The 22,843-nt window shown below is 43.2% G+C and overlaps 1 protein-coding gene across 2 annotated transcripts in view; it reads left to right on the top strand.

Moving 5' to 3' along the window:
• Nucleotides 1-9,074: 9,074 nt before the first annotated feature.
• The window catches only part of LOC103881346 (putative zinc finger protein 56), a 33,054-nt gene continuing 19,285 nt past the window's right edge, over nucleotides 9,075-22,843 (top strand). For both annotated transcript variants that reach the window (XR_001899013.3, XM_017954697.3), the window contains exons 1-2: nucleotides 9,075-9,246; nucleotides 11,442-11,568. Coding sequence is in view for 1 of the 2 variants with exons in the window: in XM_017954697.3 (XP_017810186.1) it covers nucleotides 9,214-9,246; nucleotides 11,442-11,568 (160 nt within the window). In the remaining variant the exon portion in view is untranslated. The remainder of the gene's footprint in view (nucleotides 9,247-11,441; nucleotides 11,569-22,843) is intronic.

Below are 22,843 nucleotides of genomic sequence, written 5' to 3'. Positions count from 1 at the left end.
TTCTCTTGGTATGGGTCACGGTACAGGGCCACATCGGGTATCATGACTATTGACGAGTTAAAACCTGTATAGTTTGTGGGAGGGGAGGATAGAGGAACAGCCGTTAATGGTGGTCTTCCTAGGGTTGCACACATAAAGCAAGAGGACAGGTCGCCTAAACCGGTGAGGTTGGCGAATGCTAGCCCTTCCTGTAGTAGGGTTAGCCAGGAGAAGGGCTGCAAGTCTTGTGATAGCTTGGTTTCTTGCCTGTGGATTTGTGTATGGATTAAGGGTTGAATCTGGACTAGACTTCTCCACAGATATAAATGGCTACTGGGCCAGGTACTAGTTGATGAGTAATATACTCCCCCATGTTGTGGGGTTGTCCACCGAGAGTCCCATGGGTCTCTAATTATCCAAGTGTAAGTGACGGGAGACTCAGTTTGGTAAAAATACCACCCTTGTCGTTCTCTCCAGTATCGGACAGAGTGTGTCTTACAGTAGCTATATGGGCAACCTGCACTCTGGTGCCACCAATAATTTTTACAATTATATTCAGTTTGATCATATTCAAAACAGATCATGGGTATTGCTGGTTGGGCAATCTGGAACCTAGTGAAATTGAGGTAAACTATAGTATTACACCCTGAGGGGGGGCAGTCTGCACTAGCCAGCAGTTTACCCACCTGGGGGGTTTCCCCAGGATGAGTTTTGTTTTCATAGAGCCAGAACCTCCAGACATAGGGATTAGACGGCGCAGCAGTGAGGAGAGTCAGATGCATAAGGCATAAAAGCATAGGTGAGCTAAACATGGTTACGGCCATGGGGATGACGGCGCAGGGTTAGCTTTAAGGGATTGTTCTTAGCTTTGTCCACAGTCCATGTAACTGGTGCTCCAGACGGCTCGAGAAGGTCGGATGATGGGTCCACCGGTTTGACGTGTGTGTAGTGGATCCACGAAGTGATGCCTTCTACTTTGAGAGTGGTGGGAGTAGTCAGGAGTACTTGCAGTGGTCCTTTCCACCTGGGTTGGAGAGTTTCTTGCTGGTGGCGCTTGACCAGGACCCAGTCTCCTGGCTGGAATGGATGAGGCGTCGGCGGAGGTCCTGCCTCGTACAGTTCTCGTAGTCTGGGCCAAATTTCCTGGTGAATTTTCTGTAAGGCTTGTAAGGAGAACAAGAGCTCAGAGACATTTTCAGTTTCAGGTTTGAGTAAGTCATCTTTTAGACTGGGGACCAGGGGTGGGGGCCTGCCATACATGATTTCATATGGTGTGAGGCCCAGTCTGTAAGGGGTATTTTGGGCCCGGAACAGAGCGTAGGGGAGAAGTACTACCCAATTAGCGCCAGTCTCCATGGTCAATTTAGTTAAGGTCTCCTTTAGAGTCCGATTCATCCTTTCTACCTGTCCTGAGCTTTGGGGCCTATAAGCACAATGTAATTTCCAATTTGCCCCAAGAATGGAAGCCAAATCCTGACTTACCTTAGCAACGAAGGCTGGTCCATTGTCTGACCCTATTTGGACGGGAAAGCCATACCTGGGGAGGATTTCTTCCAAAATTTTCTTTGCTACAACCTGAGCAGTTTCTCTCTTAGTTGGGAACGCTTCTGTCCATCCTGAAAAAGTATCTACAAAGACAAGTAAGTACTGATACCCATATTTTCCAGGCTTTATCTCAGTAAAGTCTATTTCCCAATAGACACCAGGCCTAGTTCCTCTACACCTAATTCCTGCGGCGGTCTGGGTTTGGGGGCAAGCGTTGTTCAGTTGGCAGGCTTTGCAATTTGTTGTGACATCGCTGGCCAGTTCAGCTATGCGCCTGATTCTGAACTTGGCGTGCCTGATTAAGTCTATCATTCGCCGGGCACCCAGGTGGGTTGTCCGGTGGATATGTTCCAACACCTGCCGTCCTAATTTTTCTGGTAGGATGGTTTGGTCATTTACATCAGTCCACCACCCATTTTGAACCTGTTTTAGGGGAAGCGTGTCCATCCATTCGCGATCCTGTTCGGTATAGTCGGGAAAACTTGGCAAATTTCGCGGGCCAGGATCAGGGAGCTGGAGCGCGAGGAGCTGACTGGGAGCTTTTGCTATGCTCCTTGCGGTTTGGTCGGCTAAGAAGTTGCCTCGAGCAATTGGCGTAGTTGGTTTCTGGTGCCCAGGGCAATGTACGATAGCCAATTTCTTTGGTTTCCACAGAGCAGTTAATAGAGCTAGGATCTCTTGCTTGTTTTTTATTTCTTTGCCTTCAGCTGTTAATAGTCCCCTCTCTCTGTAGATGGCCCCATGTATGTGCGCAGTAGCGAAAGCATAGCGGCTATCCGTGTATACTGTCAGTTTTTTCTCTGCCCCTAGGGTGAGGGCCTGTGTGAGTGCTATCAGCTCGGCTCTTTGGGCCGATGTCCCTGGAGGCAAGGGTTCCGCCCAGATTACCTCAGTCTCTGACGTTACAGCCACTCCTGCATACTGCTGGCCTTGGTGGACGTAGCTGCTGCCATCAGTGAACCAGATGAGTTCTGTGTCGGGGAGCGGACGATCTTGCAGGTCCTCCCGCACCCCATGCACCTGAGCCAGTATCTCAGTGCACTCATGGGACGGGGCATCCAAGTCTGGATTTGGCAGCAGTGAAGCAGGGTTTAAAGAGGTTGGGGGCAGAAAAGTCATTCTGAGGGGGTTTAACAGCAGTCCTTGATAGTGGGTGAGCTGGGCGTTACTCATCCATCGGTCCGGCGGCTGCCGGAGGATGCCTTCAATGGCATGCGGGGTTATAACGCGCAACTCTTGCCCCATGATAAGTTTATCAGCATCTCGGACCATTAGGGCGGTCGCCGCGATTATCCGGAGGCAGGGTGGCCAGCCAGCAGCCACTGAATCTAATTTTTTTGACAAATAGGCAACTGGCCTCTGCCAGGGGCCTAGGTACTGTGTTAACACGGCTTTTGCAACACCCTTACTTTCATCCACGTATAAGTGGAAGGGCTTGGAGACATCAGGGAGCCCCAGCGCGGGGGCTGATAATAAGGCAGTTTTGATTTGCTGAAAGGCCAGCTCAGCCTCTTCCGTCCAATTGAAGGGCTGCCGTTCCTTTGTTGCCTGGTATAGGGGCTTGGCTAACTCAGCAAATCCGGGTATCCATAACCTACAGAACCCTGCCAACCCCAGGAATTCTCTCACTTGCCGTGTCGACTGGGGTCTAGGGATGCGTAGGACTGTTTCCTTTCGGGCTTTGGTTAGCCAGCGTTGCCCCCCTTTTAATAGGTACCCCAGATAAGTTACCTCCGACTTGCAGATCTGAGCCTTTGTTGCGAGGCTCGGTAGCCTAGCTCCCCCAGAGTCTTCAAGAGGTCCTCAGTCCCTTGAACACAAGTTTCCGGGGACCTGGCCGCTATTAAGAGATCATCAACATATTGCAAAAGAGTTATTTCAGGGTGTTGCCACCGGTACTCACCTAGATCTTCATGAAGGGCTTCATCAAACAGGGTTGGCGAGTTCTTGAACCCTTGTGGCAGCCTGGTCCATGTTAGCTGACCGTTGATGCCCCTCTCAGGATCCGTCCATTGAAATGCAAAGAGCTCTTGACTTTTGGGAGCCAGAGGAAGGCTGAAGAAAGCATCTTTTAGATCAAGAATGGTATACCACTGTTTCTCGGGATGTAAAGCACTCAGAAGGGTGTATGGATTGGGCACAGTGGGATGTATGTCCATGACCCTTTTATTAACTTCTCTTAAATCCTGTACTGGCCTGTAGTCCGTACTATTGGGTTTACGAACAGGTAACAGTGGAGTATTCCAGGATGAGTGGCAAGCCCGTAGGACTCCCTGGTCTAGGAGTCGGCGGATATGGGGCGTAATTCCTTCTCTTGCCTCCAGGGGCATAGGATATTGCCGAACCCGAACCGGGTCCATCCCTGGCTTAACTTCCACAAATATGGCAGGTCGATGTTTAGCTAGCCCTAAGCCCCCAGTTTCTGCCCACGCTTCAGGGAAACGCTGGAGCCAAGAGTCAATTTCCTGATCGGGGGGCTTTTGCTCTTGATGGAGTCTGTACTCATCTTCTAAGGTGACAGTCAGGATAGATATTGGCCTATTTTGGGAATCAGTTATCTTGGGCCCTTCTGGCTCAAAGTGGATTTGGGCCCCCCTTTTTGTCAGCAAGTCCCTCCCTAGTAGAGGGCAGGGGCTCTCTGGGATGACTAGGAAGGAATGGGAGACTTTTCCCGTTCCTAAGTCTACAGTCCTCTGGGTTGTCCAGGGGTATTTTTTGATGCCTCTGGCCCCATGCACCCAGGATGTTTTCTTAGACATTTTTCCAATTGGTTTGGTTAGGACTGAGCGTTCCGCCCCAGTATCGACCAAGAAGCGAACTGGGGACCCCTCCACTTGCAAAGTTACCCTGGGTTCGGGGAGGGGGTCCGAACCCCATCCCCCCTAGTCAGAGTCCTGGGTAACGAGTGCGGAGGTAGGGTTAGCTGGTCTCCGTTTCTTTGGGCAGTCTTTAATCCAGTGACCACGTTCCTTGCAATAAGCACACTGATCCTTTTCTAATACTTGCCTAGAGCCTTGCTTTTTCTGCTTTCTGCTTTGGCCATTCCCTGCCTGGGGAAAAGCTGCTACTAAGACTTTGGTCATTTCTTTGGTTGCCTTGAACTGTTTTTCTTCTGGAGTATCCCTATTATTATAAACTCGCTGGGCCATCTGAAGGAGGTCCTGAATCTGCTTTCCCTCTAAACCTTCTAATTTCTGGAGTTTTCTTTTAATATCTGGTGTTGCCTGGTTTACAAAGGACATTACTACCGCTGCCTGATTTTCCGGTGCTTCTGGGTCCATAGGGGTAAACTGTCTGAAGGCTTCCATTAATCTCTCTAAATACACAGCAGGGCTTTCTGTCTTACCTTGTAACACAGAATATACTTTAGCCAAATTGGTGGGCTTGCGAGCTGCAGCCCGGAGACCTGCCATTAGAGTCTGGCGATAAATGAGCAGTCGTCCCCTACCTTCTGCCGTGTTGTAGTCCCATCTGGGCCGGGTCAAAGGAAAAGCCGCGTTAATGAGGTCAGGATTTGCAGTTGGCTGGCCGTCATCTCCTGGAACCAGCTTTCTGGCCTCAACTTGGATTCTTTCCCGCTCCTCCGTTGTGAACAGGATTCGGAGGAGCTGTTGACAGTCATCCCAGGTCGGCTGGTGAGTAAACATGACACTGTCTAACAACGAGGTTAGATCTTTGGGATTATCTGAGAACCGAGCATTTTGGGACTTCCAATTGTATAAATCACTGGTGGAAAAAGGCCAATACATGAGACGGGAGAGCCCGGTATCATCGAGCGATCCTATTTCTCTGAGAGGCAGGGCTACAGTGGAGTCAGGGAGTCGGGAAGCTTGGTCCCGCTGTACGCGGCCTTGCGTTCGGCTGGCCGGCCCCCCTGGGTTACTTTCACTCTCGGCTGCTTCCGCTTCTCGGTTTCCCTCTATGGAAGCACCACCCTGGGGGACTGGGTCCTGCGGGATAAGGTGCGGATATGGTGGGGGTAATGTGGGTTCTAACGTTAGGGGGTCCTGGCTGTCCGGCAGCACAGGGGCCGAGGGAGCAGAGGGAGTCCCTTGTCTTGTAGGTCGCGTTACTAGGACCTTGCAAGGCTCAAGGATGAATGGAGTTATCCAGGGCGGTGGGTCTTCCACAAGATTTTGCCACACTAGAATATAAGGAATTTGATCAGGATGTCCTGACTGCCCTGGCAGGAAAATCTTAGTTTTTACCTTAGTAATAATAGAGAGACAGAAAGTTCCTTTGGAGGGCCACCCTACGCCGAAAGAGGGCCACTCCAAATGGCAGAAAGTAACTAGCTTTCCCTTCTTTAGCTCTACGCTTAAGTTACGCCCCCGAGCCTTCACATCCTTAAAATTGGTAACAAGGAGTGAGAGCGGCGTGCTCTGGTTGTTGCCCATCTTTGGACTGCTCCTACAAAGAGAAGGGGGGACGAAAATGAGTGTGAAGCAGAGGGGAGTATCCGACAGGTCCGGTCCTGGAAGGGGAAGAAAAGGTTTTATGTTTCGTTTTTGGGCTTACACTTAACACTTAACAATAACGGACAGACAGTGATAACGATGAGCATTCGCGAGCGCGTGTCGGACTTCCGACCTGAGTCAGACGGGGCAACCAAAGATGGAGGCCCCCAGATGGGCACTGGGGAACGTCTCCCACCAGTCCCGAGTGGCTGTCTTCTAGCGCGTCCGCCAAGACCGTGCCACTTACAGAACAGACCAATACAGATTACAGATTACGGATTTCGCGAAATTTCAGGGAGACAGACAGAGACAAAGACAGAGACAATGACAAAGCCGGCTTACCTACAGATTAAGATCCGTTGACTTGGGGGTCTGGTGGGCTTGGGGGAAATCCCGGACGAGCCCCCATTTGTTATGCCCAGACCGTTTATTCCCCGAAGAAGACCACCAGAGTCCAGAGTCAAAGCTAAGCAGCAAGGATCTTTATTACAGGTTCAAACCTGGAACTCTCCCTCGCTCGCGAAACGAGACGGGCAGGAGAGCTCCCCCACTGAGCTCCGAGCAGCAGTGTTATATAGTTCAAGAAAAGTGGGCATAGAGTTATTATACAACTCTCAGATAAGGCGTGATTGGCTAGTGTTTGAACAAGGCGACGGCTAACTATGATTGGTTCCCCATTTCTGATATTTCGGTTCAACCTTTGAGGCGGAGAGCAGGTTTATGGCAGCAAGAGTTTAAGTCTTAAAACGCCTTGTGACTCAAGTTTCAGAACTTACAAAATTCTGGTAATGCAGAAAAGCAGGCATCACAGAACTTCACGGAATCCTGGTATGTGCAAAGATTAGAGAGCAGAACAAAGGGTTTGGTGGGGGGCGGGTACACATCTATCTTTATGTTCTTCATCACAACTCACACCAGCAGCAAAAGTGCATGTTTTCAAAATCTACAATTGAATGACTTATTTGGTATCTATGTCTTTAGAACAATTAGACAAGATTTACAGAAATAACTTCATAGGACAATGATCGTTATTCCACCTCTTCAATGTTCTGCATCTTCAGACCTGAAACTAATTCAGAAACCATGGGACTCGGTGAAACCCACATACGTCAGGATCACACATACACATTGATTAGCTTGAGAATCTCAACTTTTTCCCTTCTTCCTGCCCATATGCTGACAGATATGAAGAGAGTACCTATTGCTTTCCATCTTCTCCAAATCCTAAATCTGCAGTTTCAAATTCTGAATGTAGGTTTTGGCAATCTTCCATATATGTTAGAGCAGCCTCCATGAAGTTATCTCTCTTCTAGTTTCTTTCTCCATGCTGTAAACAGCCAAGAATACAGAGCCAGATTGATCTCACTTAGAATGTGCACATAGGGGCTGGCCTCTGCCTGGGATTCACAAGGCAGGGTCAGACTTTGGATTGAGGATGTACAGAAAATCAAGGGGAGACATTTTCTACATCATAAGAGGTTAACAGAGACATTGTAAAGCCTCCCCACTTTTTAGAGTTGGACCATTTAAATTTTCCAGATCTTGTCTGATTTTCTGCTGCAGTTTTGTTTGAGGCTCCTGGTATAAACAGAATCACTTGGCAGAATCTGTAATTATAAACCAGCACTTCAGTAGTGGGAGGTCCAGACCCATGAATATCCAGACCTGTGAACTGTGTGACCTGACTAGGGTATTGTTTTTCCTCTTAACCAAGAGTTACTGGATCAGGGACAGGTGATATTACACCAGGATTCATGATACATAGCTGCACCAGGGCAGTGCCATTTCTAGTTCTGGCCCTACGGAATCAGACCAAGTCCCTTTGCCTGGATCATCATGGGGGCATCAGCCCAGGCTCACTGGGTACTCTCTCACCAACACCTGGGACCATATGGGATGTCCTATGCAGACTGGAGTCAGGCTGAAAACAGGGCTTAATTCTCCCATTTTAGAGGGAGAAAAATGAGTCATCCAGGGTTTGTTCCACCCCTCACAGAAGGAATCTGATTGGTTGGTGCCCAGATGGCGGTTGCTTCAGTTTCCAGGTAATTGAAAGAAAAACAAGGACACCTGAAGACTCAAACTCATTAATAAACCAATTGTTTCCATTTCATGTAGTCATTAGAAAAACAGATGAAGCAGTTGTGAACCATCCAGGAACTTTTAGTCTCAAGCACATGGCCAAATGGTTTAATTCAGCATTATGTCAATACAAAGAAGGGAGGTTTACAGTGGACTTTGGCACCATTTATACCACTTCCCTTTGACTGTTTTAAATTCTGATATTACCATCAGTAACATGAAAGGGTTTTCCTGGACAGAAGAGTTATTATTATTCTATTGCTATTACCCTGCTAAAAATAAATACTTAGCTTCTAATAAAATTTACAAAATCCCAAGTGTTTTGGTTAAATTACTTGTTATTTTATGTTATAAAATGGACAGGGAAGTGCCTAAAATGGAGTAAAATTACACAAATGCTGGAAGTCAGTTTTCTTTTGAGCAGGCTTAGAACAGGCAGAATGAAAAACAGAAAAAAAAAAAGAAAAAAGCAGCATTAGAGATCAAAATTCTCCCAATAGCCCACTTCCAGCCCCAGCCTTGCCTAGATCCACTCTCTTCTGAGCTTTGTCCATCCAGGTTTGACCCAACCCTAGAGTCTTCTTTCACAAATTGATTCAAGGTCAGAGTTTTTGGGGGCTGTTCCTGCTGTTCCTGCAGAGCTGTTTTCTGAAACCAAAGAGTAGATAAATGGGAGCAAAATACTGTATGTTTGTGCGCCTTAATTTTTTTTAATGTATTTAAACCACTGCTTCTAGAGGGAACCTACTCAGCAGTCTGTTCTCCATTCGTGTGGATTCAGTAGTTGCTCCACAAGTAACAAGAAAGTAAAGACAAATAAACATCTTTCGGAACTACACTTAACTCTTCCTATACCCCTCCCATCTTTCTATATTGAGTTTTTATTGTATACATTTTTAAAAAATGTTTTAAAAATAGGCTGAGCTTTTCATCTAAATTTTGAGAATTGCGGGACACTTAGTACCCACCTCCCAGGGTATTATAAGGGTTAACTCATATAGTGTGAGTTTCTCAGCACAGTGCTCTGTAGAATACTCCTGTGCACTTGGCACATGCTCTAGAGACATTGCATTAATGCATGTGTACGTGTCGTTTTTCAAATGCAGACTTACTCAGAAATTGCTGCCTTCTTTAGCCTCCCTGAACTTTAATGGACCAGCAGAAAATGTCATGTTTCAGGATGGTGAGTGGTGGTCTTTATTCTAGAAGATAAGTATTTGTTGTGATAAAAGTATTTAGTGTGTCAGCGTCATAAGAAAGGTTAATATAAATTGAGTAAAAATTAAATAAGTGTTGGTTGTAAAGGACTGTGCTGTGGGCACTTTCTCTGGCTTAGTGCTGCTATGATGGGTCTGGGGGAGTAGCATTAACATTAACAGGGGATGTGTTAACAATGGCAATATGTAGACTTTTTCTAAACCTGCAGAATCATATTACTTAGTGTGAATACCTAATATATATGCACATTGAATACCTAGTGATTTATATGCACACTGAAGCTTGAGAGGCAAATGCTAAGGGGTTCTCAGCCCAGGCTTCCAGTAGGATCGCATGGCTAGCTTGAAGAAATACCCTCATTTATGCCCTTTTCACATATTCTGTCCGTTGGTCTGGGTTAAGCATTCGTCTTTTTTAATTAAGTGCCTGCAAATGATTCAAAGGTGAGGCCAGGATCAAGCAAGAGGGCTCCCAGATACATTTAGGAGAGTAGACGTCAGCCTTTTTTTCCCAAGGGAGTTCACAGGTCCTGCTCTGCTTTGGTTTCGTGGGTGCAAGTCAGTGTGGCCCATATTTCCATTGCTGTAGCAGAAATTGCTGGAGTCTGTGGTGAGGAAGGGCAGGAAAAAAGATTGTTCCTGAATATGTCTTGTTACAAAAGACCAGAGCAGGTGCAACTTACTGCATCTCAAGATTCTTCTGTCTGTGGGTGTAGTGGTAGCAGGTGAAGGGGTTGTGCTGTGATTTGTTCAGGTAAGTTCAGTTGAAATAAATCCCATGAAGGAACAGGAAGAAATGTCTAGTTCTCAGGAAAGTGTGTCCCAAGTCAGGTGCTGTGTCCACTTTTCCTTCTGGAATGTCGTGTATTTAGAAGTTACAAATCTTTACTTATGTACTTATGTTGTTCTTACCTAACAAGTTTATCTACTTTTTTATTTTATGATCATCAAGAACCTCTGCAAAATACATCTCTATATACCAGAGTCCTCTCTCCATTTTTTATCCAAGCTTTTTATATGCCATGACTAGTTTTCCTTATAAATATATAAGCTGCAATATTAAAAATGTTCTATTTGTGACAAACATTGCAAGGTATGGATATTTTAAATTCCTATTAGGGATGGGGTCAGGTACTCAGATATCAGTGAAGAATAATATGTACTGTTTAGTTCCATCTGGATACACCATCAGCTCTATGCAGAATAGAATTTAGAAATGTACATTTAAGTAGGATGATGTTAATTTTCCCCCTGATAACTGAAAATTCTGAAACAGAAGAATTAGAAGAGACTTGCTTTCTAAGATGCTAGACTATTAAAGTATACTATTAAGGATTACAGTACATAGGAAATATATGTGGCATGGCCTTTCCAATAAACTAACTTTTTATGATTAGATTCCGATTATGATTTAGATTTTTTGACTGACAATATTACAACAGTGATGTAGTCCCTTGTTTACATCAGCACCTGATACTAACTGTTCCTATTACAGATATGTTTATTTTGTTTACTTCGTTAAAGTGCACCATCACATTTGCTCCAGAAGCTCCCCTTTCTTCTTAGTCTCTCTTTGCTTAAAGTTTGCTTTGGAAAATGAAGGCTTTAAACTTTTTTTTACTGGTCAGATAAATGTAGATAATATCCAGTCTCTACCACTAAAAACCCTCTAAAGGTTTCAATTGATGTTTGACAAAATATTCTTGAGCCAGAAGCATTGGCATTACTGGAGAGCCCTTTGGAAGTGCAGAGACGTAGGCCCCACTACAGATCTCCTGAATCAGAGTCTGCATTTTAACAAGATCTTCAGTTCCCTGTACAAATTAAAACGTCAGGTATTATCGAACTCACCATGACTTCTCTGTATAAGGGATGTTTATTGCTTATCCCCTATGATGTTAATATGGCAGTCAAAAATTTATATGCTTGTGTTGGTGCCCAAATTTTATACTGTATCATCCAGAAAAATCCATTATCTGTACAGATTTCATGGACCTTATGCCGTCCTCTTTCCTCAGAGTTGGAGTGTATAACAGTGTTAAAAGTTACCTTCATATAAGTCAGAACTAGTTTTCTTTATTCATTTCACCTGAATCAAGTCAAATAAAGAGCTCTGCCACTTATTAATGTTTGTTTTTTCTTTTTCTTTTTTTTTTTTCAGGGACTGTTGAAATTCAGGGATGTGGGCATAGAAGTGTCTCCAGAGGAATGGGAATGCCTGGACCCTGCTCAGCAGAATTTGTATAGGGATGTGATGTTTAAGAACTACAGAAACCTGGTTTTTCTGGGTAAGGATAACTTCTCTCCAAAATTTCCAATACACCCTAAGGTTTCTATATATATAGAGAGAGAATTATATATATATATATTTTGTGGATATATATATTGGGAACTTCTGTTTTGGATGAATGAATTCAGTTCCTGTTTTATGGAAAAATTGGGGTATGTTGGTGTTGGTACAAAATAAAATTTTCAAGATTTTCATCTTGACATGAGGCTTTGTTTTCTTGAGCCAATCTTTATCTTTTACTCTAGATTAGTTGTAGTTCTATATATTCTGTGGTATAAAATATTGTTACAAACATCTTAAACTTCAGCTTTCTCTACTTATTTGTTTTATTTTTTTTCACAATGCTTTGAAATTAATCTCCACTTATTTTTGATTCAGTACTACTGAGTAGTGGAATTAAGGACTCACAGATTTAAAATACTTTTTAAATATTCTAAAGGTTCTTTCAGGAAGCAAAATTTTTTGACTTATTTTGTACTAAACACAGTACAAGTTTGGTAATTAAAGAATTCCCAGCAAGAGTTATGTTAGTTTTTTTCTATAAAACAGATCTCACTGTCTCTAAGGCAAATCTGATCACCTGTCTTGAGTAAAGAAAAGAGCCCTGCCATGTGAGGAGACAGGAGACAGCAGCCAAACCCCCAGGTAGGTGGGAATGAATGAGCAGAAAAAGTAATGCCAGAGGCCCAAAGGTAAGGAAGATAGCTAGATCTTTATGTGGTTTTGGAAGCTGCACTCCAATAAAAGTGATTCCTGAGAATTTTGGGTTGTTTTCATATTCACACGGAGAAACATCTTCTGTCCCATGCTTCTGAATCCTGTAAGGATTCTACATTTTCTGCAGTGATCTTTCAAGTTTACAGTGAAAGCCTAAGTTCACTTTATAGCTTGTAAGGGATTGCATAATCTGGCTGCTCTTCCATTGCTTTGGGGGACGCAGAAATATCTGCATATTTTTGAGAAACTCTATGCAAAATTTTTCTCAAGTTCTGTTTTTTCATCCTGTCTAAAATATGTGAGGTGAGTAGTGCAGATAATAGGGATTTTGTTCAGAAATTTTAAGAACACCGGGAATAGATGTCGCATGTCTTCTGCTTTATGATTTTTAATCATATAGAGGTTACAAGTGTGGTTCTACAAAAATTCTTACTCAGTAATTTTATCAGAAAACAAAGCATCTACTTAAATATAATCAAATTGAGGCCAGGCACAGTGGCACAGACATGTAATCACAGCACTTTGGGAGGCTGAGGTGGGCGGATCATGAGGTCAGGAGCTTGAGAACAGCCTGGCCAATATGGTGAAACCCCATCTCTACTAAAAAAAAGATACAAAATCAGCTGGGTGTGGTGGTAGTCCCAGCTACTCAGGAGGCTGAGGCAGAAGAATTACTTGAACCCAGGAGGCGCAGGCTGCAGTGAGCCAAGATTGTGCCACTGCACTCCAGCCTGGGTGACAGAGCAAGACTTTGTCTCAAAGAAAAAACAAAAACAAAACAAAAAACAAATATACTAAAATTGAATGTTATTTTCACTTTTTTTACATAAATGAAATTTTTAATATGCCAAAATGTTAATATATTTTAATGTATTTACCTTCTGGTTTTCTTAAATATACTATGTAATTGGAAAGCTTAGAAGACTGCTGTGTGTATATTAAACTCTCAATTGTTACCTTATTTGTCAGTAACTATCATTTTCTAATTGTCTTATGCTTTTCTCACAATGCTTTGAAATTAATCTCCACTTATTTTTGATTCAGTACTATATATACACATACACATACATATGTTTATATATATGCGTATATAAATAAAAATGTGAAATGTGAATATGTATGTGTATGTATATATACATGGGATGTGGGGGTGTGTACACCCATATACACACACATATGTATGAAGTAAGTTCTTACATAACATTGTCAGTAGGTTCTTGGGAACCGTGACTTGAAGCAAAAGAGTGTACTCTATAAGAAAAGCAATTTTACTGTAGGCTGATTTGTGTAATTTGAGAGTTAAATTTGAAGGACATATGGTAACATTGTTTCACTTAAAGTAAGTTTCCAAGAACCTTTTGTGAATGTTAAGTAAGGACTTACTTTATTTCTATGTATGAGTAATTTGGATTTTTGACAAATAGAAGTTGTGTAACTATATATTTAATGTGTACAATGTAATAATCTGATATGCATATATATATAGAGAGAAATAATACAATTAAGTTAATACATATATCTGTCACCTCACATAGGTACTTTTTTATAGTGAAAACACTTGAACTTAAGAGTACAAATTTAGTCTTGTAGCAAATTTTAGAATAAAATAGTGTTATTAACTATAGACACAATGTTGTACATTATATTATTATTATTATTTTTTTTTTTTGAGAGGGAGTCTCACTCTGTTGCCCAGGCTAGAGTGCAGTGGCATGATCTTGGCTCACTGCAAGCTCTGCCTCCAAGGTTCACACCATTCTCCTGCCTCAGCTTCCTGAGTAGCTGGGACTACAGGTGCCTGCCACCACGCCTGGCTAATCTTTTTTGTAATTTTTAGTAGACACAGGGTTTCACCGTGTTATTCAGGATGGTCTCGATCTCCTGACCTTGTGATCCGCCCGCCTCAGCCTCCCAAAGTGCTGGGATTACAGGCGTGAGCCACTGTGCCTGGCCTGTTGTACATTATATTCTTAAAATTCATTGATCTTATAACTATTTGTGCACTTTGAACAACATCTCCCCATTTTCCCACTCCCAGGCCCTATCAATCATTATTTTACTGTGCTTCTAGAAGTTCCCCTTTTTAGATTCTACCTAATTGAGATGGCTTTCTATGTCCGGCTTATTTCACTTAGCATAATGTCTTCCAGATTCATCAGTGTTATTGTGAATGGCTGGATCCCCTTCTTTTTATGGCCTAGTAATAATCTATTGTGTTTATATCCCATCCTTTCTTTATTATTTATCTGTTAATAGACATTCAGATTATTTTCATACCTTGGCTACTGTAAAGAATGCTGCAATAAACATGGGATTGCAGATATTTCTTTAGTATGGTGATTTTAGTGCCTTTGGTTGTATGCCCCAAGGTGGGATTGCTAGATTATATGGTAGTTCTATTTTTTTTATTTTTTAAAGAATTTCAGCCAGGAACAGTGGCTCAGACCTGTAAATCCAGCACTTTGGTGGGAAATGAGAAGATTGCTTGAGCCCAGTACTTCAAAATGAGCCTGATCAACAAAGTGAGCCCCAGTATCTTAAAAAAAAAAAAAAAAAAGTAAAAATTAGCCCTACATGGTGGCTCATGCCTGTAGTCCCACTTAATTGGGAATCTGAAGTGGAAGGATCACTTGAACCTTAGAGTTCGAAACTGTATGTGAACCTTGATTATGCTACTTCACTCCAGCCTGTCTGACAGAGCAAAATCTTACCACGAAAAAAAAAAAAAGAAAAAGAAGAGTCTTTATGTTGGTTTGCATTATATATCTACCAATTTACATTTCACCAACAGTGAACAGTGTACAGGGTTTTCCTTCTCCACACTCCTGCCAACTCTTATTTGTCCTCTTTTTGATATCAACCATTCTAACAAATGTGAGGTGATATTTCCTCCTAGTTGTGATTTGCATTTGCCTGATGATTGGTAATGTTGAGCAGCTTTTCATGCACCTACTGGTCATTTGTATGTCTTCTTTGGAAAACATTATTCAGTCTTTCACCTGTTATTAAGTTGAGTTATCATTATCATCCTCATTAGTGTTGTTTTTGCCTTCAGTTGCATGAGTTTCTCATACATTTTGGATATTAACCTCTTACCAGGTATATGGCTTGCAAATATTTCTGGCCATTTGTTGGGGTTTTAAAAATACTATTTTGTATGTTTTCTTCTCTGTGCAGATGCTCTTTAGTTTGATGCAGTCAAACTTGTTTATGTCTGGCTTTCTTCCCGTGTTTTTGGTGTTATACCAAAAAGCTTATTGTTAAGACCAATGTTTTTTAATATATTTGAGAAGTTTTAAGGTTTTTTGTCTTATATTTAAATCTTTATTTCACCTAGAGTTAGTTTTGGGGTATGATATAATAAAATTATCTAATTTTGTTGTTTTGCTTGTGAATATTGTTTTCCCGGCACCACGTATGGAAGAGATTATACTTTCTGCACTGTGTATTTTTGGTGTCCTTGTCAAAGATTTGTTGAGCTTGGATGCTTGGATTTATTTCTTGGCTCTCTTCTTAGTTCCATTGGTGTTTGTGTCAGTTTTTGTGCATAAACCATATTCTTTTGATTACTGTGATAATCAAAAAAGTGTAATGCCCTTATCTGTGTTCTTTCTCATGTTTGCTTAGGCTCTTTGGAGCTTTTTGTTGTTACACTTAAATTGTAGAATTATTCACTCTGTAAAAAATGCCACTGGAGGCTGGGCACAGTGACTCATGCCTGTAATTACCGCACTTTGGGAGGCCAAGGTGGGCGGATCATGAGGTCAAGAGATTGAGACCATCCTGGCCAACATGGTGAAACCCCATCTCTACTAAAAATATAAATATTAGCTGGGCGTGGTGTTGTACACCTGTAGTCCCAGCTACTCAGGAGGCTGAGGCAGGAGAATTGCTTGAACTCAGGATGTGGAGGTTGCAGTGAGCCGATATCATGCCACTGCACTCCATCCTGGCAACAGAGCAAGACTCTGTCTCAAAAACAAACAAACAAAAAGTCACTGGAATTTTGATAGGGTTCATATTGATTATAAATTATAGAACATAGATAATGATAGAACTTAGATAATATGGTATTTCAACAATATTAAATCTCCTAGTCTATAAAGTGGAATGTTTATGTCTACTTCAAATCCTGTCATTAATATCTTATAATGTTAAGTGTACAGATATCTTTCATCTGTGCTGTTGAATGTATTCCTGAGAAATATTTTATACTTATAGTATTTTAAGTTAAATTTCTTTGGTTAGTTTATTGTTACTGTGTGAAAATGAAACTTGTATGTTTGTTTTGTATTCTACTTTGCTGAATGCATTTGTTAGTTTAGTATACTCTAAGGATTTTTATATATAAGATCATGTCATCTACAAATAGTAACATTTTTCTTTTTAATTCAGATTTTTAAAATTGCTGTCATACAAACATCCGGTAATATGTTAAGATAGAAACATTGAGAGTGGGCACAATGTAGCCTCACACTGTTGTCTGTATATTTAAAAGAGCTGATACCTCTTTCGATTTTTACAAACTGGTTTTGGTAGGTAAAAACCTTCTCTGATTGGGTCCCCAGGCTGATGGGATGTCCTGTAGGATTGCAGAGTAGAGGGGTTTTAGCCAGATCACAAAGCTGCGGTTGGGTGTGCCTTTGGTGATTTTCTTACCGGGGGTTGGGAAGTCATGGATCCTGTCTGGTCCCTGGGAAGACTGAATTCTCTTGGAAAATAGGATCTATAAGGCAGGCACTAGGATAAGATTTTTCAGTTTAATTCCCAAAACATGTGCCTGATACTAGATGTGTAAATGGATTTGGCTTCCACAACTCTGAATGATTCCCCACAGGTTAATCGTGTAGGTACCTTAGTCTGTAGGGCTGGGGATGGATTGTGGCTGTGAGGATTGAAACTGAGTCACAGAATGGCTTCAGGGACCACAGTTGAGGCCAAGATCTGCAGGCCTGTCTCCAGGGCCATGGCTGGATGTGTGTCTCTCTCTGCAAGTCTCTGAATGGGCAGGGCCACTACTGGACCATGGCTGAAGGGAAGTTGAGACAGATTACAGGGTTGCTTCAAGGTCCTCATTGAGACTATGTTTGTCTGTAAATTTAAGACTAAATATACAGACACCAGCGCAGTGCTATTTCCTGGTCTGTAGTCATGTTCACAGGGTTTTAACTTTGCCATGCGGATGAAGGCCTACTGTCTCAAAATGGCCCTCTATGATACTGGACTCTACCAGGGTTGCATCACCTCAACCAAAGGCAAGCACCATTGCACGTCCTGTTTCTGTGAGTTTACTACTTCAAATATCTTGTATAAATGGAATTATACATTATGTGTCATTTTGTTAGTGTCTTATTTTACAGAAGATGTCTTCAAGATATATTCTTACTGTAACATATGTAAAAATGTATTTTGCCATTTTCATATTTGAGGCTTAAGAATATTTCATTGTACAAGCCACATTTTAATTCATTTATCTATTGAGAGACATGTGAGTTGTTTTCATCTTTCATTTTTGTTGTGAATATTGCTGCAAAGAACATGGATGTGCAGATATCACCTCCAGGTTCTGCTTTGCATATTTTGAATAGATGCCCAGAAGTAGAATGGCTTATGCAGAGACTATTTTATCATGTACCTGTTATAGTGCTCATGAAGTGTTGTTTATATGATCTGCTCATAAATTTTAAGATTGGTTTTTATGAAATTTAATGGCATTCAGAAATTAATTCTGAGAAGTAATTCCATGCCAAGTGTATTAGGTTATATTTTATTTGTACTTTCCATTTTTGTGTCAATTGTAGAACTTTATGCCAATTTTTAAAATTGTTACGTTTTTTAATAAGTAAAATCATAATGCTTCTTACTATACTGTAAAAACTTAATCAGGTGAAAACTAATAGGCCTCATAAGTCAAAGGGTTGTTTTAACATTTCTGTGAAGTGATGAAGTAAACAAAGAATCAACACTGCTGGGTGTGTAGTAGATGCTCCATGATTTGTAGTAAAATATTTCTATTGCAATGAGCTTGTAGTTTCAGCTAAAACACTAAAACACCCAGGGTGAAGAAGTGGGGCTTGACCTTGGACTTTGCCCACGCTGACTGCCTATTCTGTGTTGATAATTGAGGCAACAGGATGAAGATGCAGTCAGTAAGTTGGAAAAAGACTTTGAAGTTAGTATAATGTTATCAATGTAATGAATCCCAGGTATACTCTCTGGGGGGCTATTTCTTGGGCAAAATTTGAAAGTCCGTTGTTCTCCTTCACAGATGAATGCAACTTGACCTTGATTTTCTGGGGCAATGGCTATGCCGAAGGCATTGTCTAAATTGATAATAAAGTGGTATTTGCCCAGTAACACCTGGATGGCCAGGTGTCACTCTTGTTAAAATGCCTGAGGTCTGCCACGTGTGTTTCCTGTTAGAGTGCCTGAGGTCAGCCACGTGTCTTTCCCCTTTGAATGAGGTTGGTCAGGTGTCTATCCCATTAGAATAACTGAGGTTGGGCAGGAGTCTCTCAACTTAGAATGCCTGAGGTCAGCCAACTGTCTCTTCCCATAGAATGCATAAGGTTGGCCAGGTGTCTCTCACCTTACAATGCCTGAATTTGGACAGGTGTCTCTGAAGGGGTGGCCTGCCCCTCCACACCTGTGGGTACTTCTCGTCAGGTGGGATGAGAGACTGAGAAAAGAAATAAGGCACAGAGACAAAGTCTAGAGAAAGAAAAGTGGGCCCAGGGGACTGGCGCTCAGTATACAGAGGACCTGCACCGGCCTCTGATTTCTCTCAGTTTTTATTAATTACTATTTTCACTATCTCAGCAAGAGGAATGTGGTAGGAGAGCAGGGTGATAATAGGGAGAAGGTCAGCAAGAAAACATGTGAGCAAAGGAATCTGTGTCACAAATAAGTTCAAGGGAAGGTACCATGCCTGGATGTGCACATAGGCCAGATTTATGCTTCTCTCCACCCAAATATCTCAGTGGAGTAAACAATAACAAAGGAGCATTGCTGCCAACATGTCTCGCCTCCCGCCACAGGGTGGTTTTTCTCCTATCTCAGAATAGAACAAATGTACAATCGGGTTTTATACCAAGACATTCTGTTCCCAGGGGCAGGCAGGAGACAGAGGCCTTCCTCTTATCTCAGCTGCACAGGCCCTTCATGGGTGTTGGGCTGGGGGATGGTCAGGTCTTTCCCATCCCATGAGGCCATATTTCAGGCTATCACATGGGGAGAAACCTTGGACAATACCCAGCTTTCCAGGGCAGAGGTCCCTGCGGCTTTCCGCAGTGCACTGTGCCCTAGTTTATCGAGAATGGAGAATGGCGATGACTTTTACCAAGCATACTGCCCTGTAAACATATTGTTAACAAGGCAAATCCTGCACAACCCTAGATCTCTTAAATCTTGATTCCATACAACACATGTTTCTGTGAGCTCAAGGTTGGGGCAAAGTTACAGATTAACAGCATCTCTGGGCAAGGCAATTGCTCAGGGTACAGGTCAAAATGAAGTTTCTTATGTCTTCCTTTTCTACATAGACATAGTAACAGTGATCTCTCTCTCTTTTCCCTACATGTTTCCCTCCTTATGATGCCTGAGGTCAACCAGCAGTCTCTCTCCTTATGATACCTGCAGACAACCAGCAGTATCTCCCCCTTACAGTGCCTGAGGTCCCCCAGGCATCTTTTTCCTTACATTGCCTGAGGTCCACCAGGTGTCTCTCCTCTTACAATGCCATGTTCCACAAGATATCTCTCCTTTTAGAATGCCTGATGTCGGCCAGACGTCTTTCCCTTTAGAATTCCTGAGGTCAGCTAGGTGTCTCTCACTTTACAATGCCTGAGGTACACCAAGTGTCTTTCCCCTTACAGTGTCTGAGGTCTACCAGGTGTCTCTCCCCTTACAGTGCCTGAGCTCTGCTAGTTTTATCTCCCCTCAGAATGCCTGATGTTGGCCAGGTGTCTCTCCCCTTAGACTGCCTGAGTTTGGACAGGTGTCTCCCTCACAATGTCCAGATTTCTCTCCCTTTAGAATGCCTGGGGTCAGCCAGGTGTCTCCCAAGTTACAATGCTTGTGGTAGGCCAGATGTCTCTCCCCTTAGAATGCCTGATATCCACCAGGTGTCCCTCCACTTAGAATGCCAGAGGTTGGAAAAGTGTCTCTCCCCTTAGAATGCCTGAAGTTGGAAAGTAGTCTCTCCCTTTAGAATGCCTGAGGCAGACCAGGTGTCGCTCCCATTAAAGTGCCTGAAGTTGGCCAGGAGTCTCTCTTGTTAAAATGCCTGAGATCAGCCAGGAGTCTTTCTTGTTAGAGTGCCTGAGGTCAGCCAGGTGTCTCTCCCCTTGGAATGAATGAGGTCAGCCAGGCGTCTTTCCCATTAGAATGCCTGAGGTCGGCCAGGTGTATCTCAACCTAGAATGAATGAGGTTGGCCAGGTGTCTCTTCCCATAGAATGCTTGAGGTCGACAATGATTCTCTCTTGTTAGAATGCCTGTAGTCTGCCATGAGTCTCTTTTGTTAGAATGCATGAGGCCCGACAGGTGTCTCCCCACTTAGAATGCCTGAAGTGGGCCAAGGGCTCTCCCCTATGAATAAATGAGGTTGGCCAGGAGTCTCTCCCCTTAGAACACCTGAGATTGGCTGGGTGTTTCTCTCTTTAGAATGCCTAAGGTGGGCTTGGTGTCTTTTTCCTTAGAGTAAATGAGGTCAACCGGGTGTGTCTCCCTTTAGCATTCCTAAGGTCGGCCAGGAGTCCCTCCCTTTAGAATGTCTGAGGTCAGCCACGTGTCTCTCCTTTTAGAATGAATGGAGTTGGCCAGGTGTCTCTTTCCATAGAATGAATGAGGTTAGCCAGGTGCCTCTTCTGTTAGAATGCCTCAGGTCAGCCAGGAATCTCTCCCATTAGAATGCCTGAAGTCATCCAGGGATCTCTCCCATTAGAATGCCTGAGGTTGGCCAGGTTTCTCTCCCCTTTGAATGAATCAGGTAAGCCAGGTTTTTCTCCACTTAGAATGCCTGAGGTTGGCCAGGAGTCTCTCCCCTTAGAATGCCTGAGGTCCACCAGAAGTCTCATGCATTTTAATTCAGCCATGTGTCCCTCCCCTTAGAATGAAAGATGCCAGCCAGATATCTCTTCCCTTAGAATACCTGAGGTCGGCCAATTGACTATTTTGTTGGAATGACTGAGGTGGATCAGGTGTGTCTTCCGTTAAAATACCTGAAATTGGCCAGGAGTCTCTCCCGATAGAGTGCCTGACATCAGCCAGGTTTCTCTCGCATTAGAATGAATGAAGTCGGCCAGATGTCTCTCCCCTTAGAATGCCTGAGATTGGCTAGGAGCCTCTTCTGTTAGAATGCCCGAGGTCAAACAAAAGTTTATGGTATTAGAATGCCAGAGGTCAGAAAGGGATCTCTCCCCTTAGAATTCACGAGGTCAAAATAGTTCGGCCAGGTGTCTCTCCTCTTAGAATGAATGAGGTCAGCCAGGTGTCTCTCATGTTAGAGTGCCTGAAGTTGACCCAGTGTCTCTCCCCTTAGAATGAATGAATAAGGTCGCTCAGGTGTCTCTCCCATTAGAATGCCTGAGGTTGGTCAGGTGTCTATCCCATTAGAATGCCTAAGGTCAAAAAAAGAAAAAAACAAAAAACAGAAAACAAAAAAACCAAAATTCACCCTTTAGGATGAATGGGGTCTGCCAGGAGTCTCTCCCCTTAGAAAGCCTGAGGTTGGCCAGGAGTCCCCTGAGAATGCCTGAGTCGACCATAAGTCTGTCCCCTTAAAATGCGTGAGGTTGGCCTGGCATCTCTCCCTTTAGAATCCCTGAGGTCATCCACATGTCTCTCCCGTTAGAATGCCTGAGGTCGGTCAGGTGCGGTGGCTCATGCCTGTAATCCCAGCACTTTGAAAGGCTGAGGTGGGCAGATCACGAGATCAGGAGTTTGAGACTAGCCTGGCCAACATGGTGAATCTCCATATCTACTAAAAAATAAAAATAAAAAAATACTAAAATTAGCCGGGCATGGTGGTGCGTTCCTGTAATCCCCGCCACTTGGGAGGCTGAGGCAGGAAAATCGTTTGAACTCAGGAGGCTGAGACTGCAGTGAGCCAAGATTGTGCCACTGCACTTCAGCCTGGGCAAGAGTGTGAGACTCCATCTCAAAAAAAAAAAAGGCCAGAGGTCAGCTGAGTGTCTCTTTCCTTAGAATAAATGAGTTCAGCCGTGTGTCTCTCCTGTTAGAATACCTGTGATTAACCTGGTGTCTCTCCCATTAAAATCCCTTAGGTCTGCCAGGTGTCTCACCCCTTAGAATGCCTGAGGGCATCCAGGTGTCTCTTCCCCTAGAATGCCTGAGAATGTCTAGGAGTCTATTCCCTTAGAATGCCTGAGGTTGGCCAAAAGTGTCTCATGTTAGAATGCCTGAGGTTGTCCAGGTGTCTTTTTCATTAGAATGGCAAGTCGAGCAGGTGTCACTCCCATTAGAAGGCCTGATGTAATCCAGGTGTCTCTCCTGTTAAAAGAAGTCAGCCAGGTGGCTCTCCCCTTAGAATGCCTG

Source organism: Papio anubis, unplaced genomic scaffold, assembly GCF_008728515.1.
Source record: "Papio anubis isolate 15944 unplaced genomic scaffold, Panubis1.0 scaffold97, whole genome shotgun sequence".
Lineage (NCBI taxonomy): Eukaryota > Metazoa > Chordata > Mammalia > Primates > Cercopithecidae > Papio > Papio anubis.
This window is presented reverse-complemented; position numbering and strand designations above follow the sequence as displayed.